This window comes from Brassica napus, chromosome C9 (assembly GCF_020379485.1).
Source record: "Brassica napus cultivar Da-Ae chromosome C9, Da-Ae, whole genome shotgun sequence".
NCBI lineage: Eukaryota > Viridiplantae > Streptophyta > Magnoliopsida > Brassicales > Brassicaceae > Brassica > Brassica napus.
The window spans coordinates 30,029,070-30,037,057 of record NC_063452.1 but is presented as its reverse complement, the minus strand read 5'-3'; the positions used below and the strand labels follow the sequence as shown (position 1 = coordinate 30,037,057).

The 7,988-nt window shown below is 29.7% G+C and overlaps 1 protein-coding gene across 1 annotated transcript; it reads left to right on the top strand.

Moving 5' to 3' along the window:
- The first annotated feature begins 3,137 nt into the window (after nucleotides 1-3,137).
- Nucleotides 3,138-5,776, top strand: LOC106378017 (DNA-directed RNA polymerases II, IV and V subunit 9A). Its single transcript, XM_013818219.2, has 4 exons — nucleotides 3,138-4,133; nucleotides 4,239-4,314; nucleotides 5,413-5,571; nucleotides 5,696-5,776. The coding sequence occupies exons 1-4, from the start codon at nucleotides 4,114-4,116 to the stop codon at nucleotides 5,774-5,776; spliced, it is 336 nt and encodes a 111-aa protein (XP_013673673.1). The 5' UTR covers nucleotides 3,138-4,113.
- Nucleotides 5,777-7,988: the final 2,212 nt, after the last annotated feature.

The window sequence follows — 7,988 nt, the reverse complement described above, 5'->3', positions numbered from 1 at the left end:
CTGATCGTATCTATTGATTTTCCAAACGATACTTATTTACATGGTTTAAATTGATCTACTAAATAATGGGTTGAGATAAAGTGTATATTTAATAAAAAAACTAATTGAAAGATATGTAGAAATAATAGGAAGGTTAGTTAATAGTATATATAGAAATAATAGGAAGGTTAATTAATAGATAAGTCACAATATATTCAATAGGTCTAAAAAAAAGTATGTCATTGTAATTTTCAAATAGGACTATAATTTATTAGATTAGATATTAGGTTTTGACAAAAAAAACTATATTATATTACAACTGTTATTCAAACAATGATCTCATCGAACCAAACGACCCGGCCAGGTTTTCTCTGAGACTGATTCACAACAATATGGAGATCCTAATATCTCGGAGGTCTGACCCGAAAATCCACCCCATTTAAACTCACCCAGTTTAAGAGCCATCTCATTTAGAATCCATATCCGTTTAGACCCATTTAAAAATATGTCTATTAGGGGTACCTATTTAGATTCACAAATTTTGCACTAACCCATTTAGACTCATTTAATCTATTGTTGATTTAATTTTTAATTGTTTTAACTTTATGTTTTTTAACAAAAACTAGATGATAACCTGCGCGAATGCGCATAGTGAGTTCTTATAATAATGTTTGTTTATGAAATGATTTTAACATTTTGCAACACTACAATCTTTATCGATTATAAAATGATGAATACAAATGTTGGTCTCTTAAATATATCATCGTCGTTGAAGAGTTAACATATTACATCTCATTTTAATTATTTTTAAGACTTCATATGCACAAAACGAAATTAAGTTTTGTGGCTGACACAAATCACCAAAACCAAATAGGCAACATCGATTATATAATGACGAAAGAAAATTAGGTTTTCTGATCTCGATTAGTTTACTATTGACTCTCCATAAGTGATTTCATTTTCTACCTCTATAGAATTGTGCTTTCGTTCTCGTCTTTGTTTCATTGATATGAGTTAAGTTTTTTTTTTTAACTTCTTTTATGAGTTCAGTGAATTATATAAGTGTCAATTAAAAAAAATGGACATCTGTAAAAATTAGTTTCACTCCATATACATATCTAAGAATCAAAATTTTGAAAAAAAATCACTTGCAAACTATATTAACAGGTTAGTGTTCAAATTTAATATATCAAGCTGTTATAGAATATAAGTACAGACTCGAAATATAAATGTTTGTCTAGTATATATTCACCAGCTCGGTCTAAAAATCATCTAATTAGAACAACAAAAAAAATTACTTATTTCACCAATTCGGGTAATATATGAATCCGAATGGGTAATATCCGAACCCGAATGGATATCCGAAGATAACCAAACATAAGTATACTTAACTCTATATTTCTAGTTTATTTCTCACACTTTATTCAAAATATTTATATTAATGATTCTTATTGCTCAAAATTAGATAATATACATACAATTATTGACAAAATCATTTGCAACTCACTTAAAATACATATCAAGTTCTTGTTTCTTGCATTAACAAAAGTTGCATCTAAAATTTCAAAACAACAACTAAATTAGTGTCTTTCTATTTTTAAAGTTTTATCTCCAAACCTATCAATAGTTTAATCTTTTAAATTTTTTTTAAAAAAACTGTTAAGTTAAAATATATTTTAAATACAAAAAAACTTAAACAATGAATAATTTATTTATTTTTCTTAAAAACTTAAATATCCAAACCCGACCCAAAATATTTGAACCCGAACATAAAAGACTTGAACCCGACTCGGAGTGTAGAAATACCCGAATGGGTTCTATACCTTTAACTGAAATATCCGATACAAACCCGAACGTGTATCCGAACGCCCACCCCTATGATATATGATCATTTGTATCTTGCTTGAACAAAAAAAAAAAGATAAACCATTGATCACAAATTTTTTAATGTGGAGCTTTTACCTTTTTTAGTAATTTATAGTCGTTTTTAAAAATTCAAAATATAACATATAAGAAAAAATCTAATTGTTTTTATTATATGCTTAATGTGATTGTTTAATTTTTTTAATAGTATAAAATTAAACAAAAAAAAGAGAGGTTAAATTTTTTTTTATCAAATATGTATTATTCATAATCATTAATTATCATATATATGTTAACAATATTAGGTAATTCCGTAACTTTTATTTAACGAAAGAAAATATTCTTTTGTATACTATTAATTAATTTTGTAGTTAGTTTAATAAAAAACATAGTATATGTTTATATGGACCAACTTATTTTTCTAACAATTCTAAGAATCATTCTCGTGATGACACGTGGCTATGAAAACATGTTGTAATGCTCCAGGATTAATACACACGGGATTAAATGAAACAAATAAAAAAAATTTTACGGGTTTGTATTATTTAAACACAAATCAAATTGTTCTGGTAAAACCGTAAAATCAAATTTTCTTCTAAAACCGAAAAATTGATTTTTTTCCCTAAAACAGCAAAATCAAGTTTTCCCACCAAAACCGTAAAACCGAGTTTTCTCACCAAAACGTAAAATCAAATTTTCCCGCCAAAACCGTAAAATCGAGTTTTCCCGCCAAAACCGTAAAATTGAGTTTTCCTGCCAAAACCGTAAAATCGAGTTTTCCCTCCAAAACGCAAAATCAGATTTTTTCCGCCAAAACCGTAAAATCGAGTTTTCCCGCCAAAACCGTAAAATCGAGTTTTCTCGCCAAACCCGTAAAAATTTAGTTTTCCCGCCAAAATCGTAAAACCAAGTTTTCCCGCCAACCCCGTAAAAATTGAGTTTTCCCGCCAAAACCGTAAAATTGAATTTTTTCCGCCAAAACCGTAAATGTTGAGTTTTCCCACCAAAACCGCAAAATCGAGTTTTCCCACCAAAACCGCAAAATTGAGTTTTCACGCCAAAACGAAAAAAACAAATTTTTCCGCCAAAAACGTAAAAATTGAGTTTTCTCATCAAAACTGTAAAATTGAGTTTTCCCGCCAAAACCGTAAAAAATTGAGTTTTCCCGCTAAAACCGCAAAATCGAGTTTTTCGCCAAAACTATATAATCACATTTTTCTAAAAAAATAAATAATTAATTATATTAAAATAAATGGGTTAAAAAGGTCCTCACTAATTTTAATTAGAACCCATTTAATAAATGGGTCTTAACAAACTTAGCCATTTAAAACCCATTTAAATAAATGGGTCTAAATGGACATTTTTTTTTTTAAACCCATTAAAAATCCGCTAACAAAACCCATTATAAAATCTCTAGACCCGTCCAACAATGGATATATTGGAGATTATTCTAGATCCTAAAATATATATATTTCCAATAACCATTTTTCAACAGATTCAGACCGGGGTGGACAAAAAACCCAAACCGAACCGATCCAAACCAAACCAACCGAAGTTAAACCGATCCAAACCAAACTGTGCTCTTTACATAACCCAATTGGTTCATGTTTTACTCAACCCGAATGGTTTGGTTTGGTTTGGGTTCAAAACGAACCAAACCAATAATCCAATATATTTTTATCTATATATATATATATATATGTAAACATATTGTATATTGTAGTTAAAGTTTTGTTTTCCATTTTTTCTTAACTTCCATATATTTTTAAAAAAATCCAAATATGATTCAAATAATCCTAATACCTAAAGATTGTACTGAAAACAAAACCTAAAAACTATAAGCATCTAAATCGTAGCCATCTCGTTTCGTTCATCTTCTCCAATTCTCATTCTCTAAATTATGTAACAGTTATTATAGGATCAATAAAAACAAAAAGGTTGATGCAAATAGTATTTTAGTTAAGAGGTTTTGGAATGCTTACAAGTCTTTGTTACGCCAATTAGATTACAAATAGTCTGCTCTTTGCTTATTATGTATTTCTTCCTTTGACGTGGTTAAGAGTTTTGTCATCGAACTTGTTTTTTGTTTCATAGATTTTTAAAGAAAACCAAACTAAATCTAAACCAAACCGAACTAAATCGAACCCAAACCAAAGCTACTTTGGTTTTAATTGGGTTGAGTTTTATAAAACCCAAATTAACCAAACCAAACCGAACCCGAAACTAAACCGATATGCCCACCCTATCAGACGTCATGATATAAGTTATACTATGAAATTTTGTCGCGAATGGTAAAAGCACAATGCTAAATGAATATTCTTTAAGTTAATTTACTTGGTCTAAGTCGTCAATTCGCTTAACTGATTTGTTCTTTCTGTTTGGTTTTTATTTTCCAGTAATAACATTTTGTATCCAAAGGAGGACAAGAAGCAAAAGATCCTCCGCTACGCTTGCCGTAATTGTGATTACCAGGTCATTCTTTTTGTGTGGCTTATCAAGCAAGTTCTCTAAGTATACATTTATGGAAAGAGTTAGCTTCACAGATGAATTAATCTAGTAGTTATTTGTCATATTTTCAGCTAAATTTCATTTAATTTTTTGATTTTTCTTTCCAAAAAAAAAAATTGTTTGGCTAAAAGCATCACCAGTAGAGGGTGGGGATGAGCATTACGATTTAAATTCAGATTCAGGTTGTGGGTTGAGTTTGGTTCGGTTTAGTTTGTTTGGATCTAAGAAAATTTTAACTGAAACCAACCGAAGTTAGTTTGGTTTGGTTTGTTTTAGGTTTGGTTTATGTGCAATTCGGTTTTGTTTGTGTTTGTCAATTCAATCAAGTTGTATTTTTTTAGTTTTTCTCTAGTTTGGTTACGAAAATATAATTTTTGAAAGATAAAAAGATCATCATTTGACACTAAATTATTAACTTCTTCATATTTATACGAAAAAACAATATCACAATAAAAAAGTAGAAGATGGAATCAAATAATTTTATATCATTATTGTTGAACCGAATATAAGTATCATAGATAGGAGTTTGGTTTTAATGAAAGTGTACGAGGTTTATATTCTTTTATTTTATGTTAGTTATTTATTTAAAGTAAAATGTATAAAACTATGTTTAACTGTTTAGGTTAGACAGTTAAATATGTTAAATATTAACATTATTAGTATATTTAGTTAATCAAATTAAATACTTCGGTTTTTTGGTTCGGTTCAGTTTAAAACTAAACTGGACCATTTGAGTTGATAAAAATTTTAACCGAATGGTTGGAGTGTATATTTTGGCTAGGTTTGGGTTCGGCTTGTTCAGCTTGGTTCATTTTTGCCTACCTTATAGAAGGTATCTTTAGAAGATTTTTTGGCAAATATTATTATATTAATATATTTAAGTAATTTTATTATGTGATTTAATTTTAATGTCAAAAACAAATTGGACTAATCAGAAAATTGACAAGATTTTTTCTCCCATTCTCATATTTTGTACTCTCTCTCATACTTTTCCATTCTTAATATTATTTTGATTAAGGGATTCACATCTTTTGGCACCGTTGCGAGTGCTCTAACTTGCAGGAAATAGCTGATAACTACTGTGTCCACAGAAACGAAGTTCATCACTCTGTAAGTGAAAAAACTCAGATCCTAACGGACGTGGCTTCTGACCCGACTGTTCCCCGAACCAAAGATGTGCGTTGCGCAAAGTGTCAGCATAGAGAGGCCGTCTTCTTTCAGGTAAAACTAGCTTTAAGTTCTATCTACTTTGGTTATGCTACGCTACGTACTTCTGCCACTGCTTGTCCAATAGAATGTATGCTCAGTTTCTTGGAACACATTACATTTCTATTTCTATGTGCAGGCTACGACTAGATCTGAAGATGGAATGGCATTGTTCTTTGTATGCTGCAATCGGAATTGCAGCCATCACTGGAGAGATTAAGAGAGATTTTTGTTTCAGTTGTCAATCACCAGCTTATGTTTCTCTTATAAAGATGGTAAGAGTCCCGAGTGTTCGGTCAATAATCAGTTTCTTAGAAATTCAGATTTAAACATCAACCTATGTTTTAATGAAATCTTGAAGAATTTTAGTAGGGTGGACAGATAAACCGAATCCAAGAACCCAAACTGAATCCGACGCAGTAAAAATAAATCCGAATCGAATCCCACATGAATACCTAATGGGATTTGTTTTATGGATTTCGGCTTATGGGTTTTATCCGAAATAAATCCGAATGGATATCTGAAAAAGGAAAAATTCAAAATATCAAAAAATACTCATGCCAATCCTCGGTTTTCGCTTCGGATTTTATCTGATATGATATGTTTGCACATAGTTTTGAGTTTTGTTCTCTAATTTTTTGTTTATACTCTCAAATTTTATTTGTCAAAAATTACACTATAACCAAAAAAGAATCGGGATGAGAGCATTTTTCATTTCTCATTTCAATTTTTTTTGGTCTTTGTTTTACTGGATATATTGGAAACGAAAACTAGATTGAGATCCAAACCCAAAAATATATTTTGGAATTGATATTTTGGAAACTAAGTACAAGATAATATTTTGGAAAGGAAAACTCGATTAAGATCCAAACCCAAAATTATATTGGGTTCAGCCGGTTTTTGGAAATGTTACTGAATATGAAGCGAACCTGACTAACCTGAACCGGATCCGAACCAAATTTTTATAATATCCGAATGGGGCTGAAATTCATAAAACCAAAAACCAAACACTCGATCGAACCCAAACCGAAATCCGATTGGTTCTCCGAATGCCAAGGCCTAAGTTCTAGGACGTTCACGCCATGTAATTTGTACTGACTAGGAAATTGGTAACTTGGCATCGGTCCGCAGTCTAAATTTTTTAGGTGTTAGATGAGGAATAATGATAAGTTATTGATAACGACTAACTTAAAAATAAATAACCAATTCAAAGATTAAAATCAAAATTAAAATTGTCAAATGATCCAAACTAAACTTGTATATATTGATACCACTTTAATTTATAGATTATTCAAATTTTCCAAAAATTATATAACAAATTTTTATAAAATTTTACATTATATTTCCAATTTAAGAAAACAAATAAACGAAATGCATTTAAAAATTAATTTGATTTACCTACGTAGAACCAAAAACTGTTGTAGCTCAACTTCAAAAGTAACTACAACCCAATATATTTCTCAAAAAAACTACAACCCAATATACACCAAAAATAAACAAGTAAATCTGTCAGACTTTTGTACATTAAATTTTTTATATAATTAGGATAATAATATATTATTATTTGGAACAGTTTTTTTATATTTTTCATATATAAATAATAAATGAGGTAAATATCATATAAAATGAAAGTAAATATTAATTAATTACTTTTTAAAACATGGGAAAATATCCTAGTATGTTATATTTAAAAATCTTATATACAATTTTCATTTGTATATTCCTCCAGAAATGGTGGTTAGAGACAACTGTTTTGTAATAACAAAAGAATTTATATAATCAGATTCGTGTAGTGGAATCTGATGAAACACAGATTGAAAATAACAAACAGACGAGTAAGCAAAAAGTAAATTAAATTGCAACACAAGGAAAGTATACAAACTGCTTTAAACTGGTTCATGTGTCACAAAACTCCATTCTAAACTAGCGTTTATAGTAAAAATATTTCAGTTCTGCTAATTTTCATATTTTAGAACAAAAACAAAATAAGTTTAGAATAATTCATTTATTTGCTATTCATTATTATAGAACACGAATCTAACACAATTATACAATTACTCTATTTTTTAATTAAAAAAAAATTCATTAGAGAACAAAGACCACATTACTTTAGTTGTCCGAAGACAAGATTGGTTTTCTAGAGACGTGGAATATCGTGGAAGCACCGTACCTTAATGGTTAATGTTTAAAGGCTTCTATATCTAGGTCTGGGGTTCGAATCCCATACTATGCAATTTATTGCAGAATACATGAAATCCAGGTTTCAAATCCCGGAAAGAGCGATTTATTACTGCAGACGACGGAAGAAAGACTTACAAGAGATCTTCAACATGGTGCAAGTAAATCCAGTCAGGCGTGGATCTTCATAGGACGGCTCAGGTGATGCAGTTAGGCATAGATCCTCATAAGGCAGGTAGTATTGGCGGTTGTTA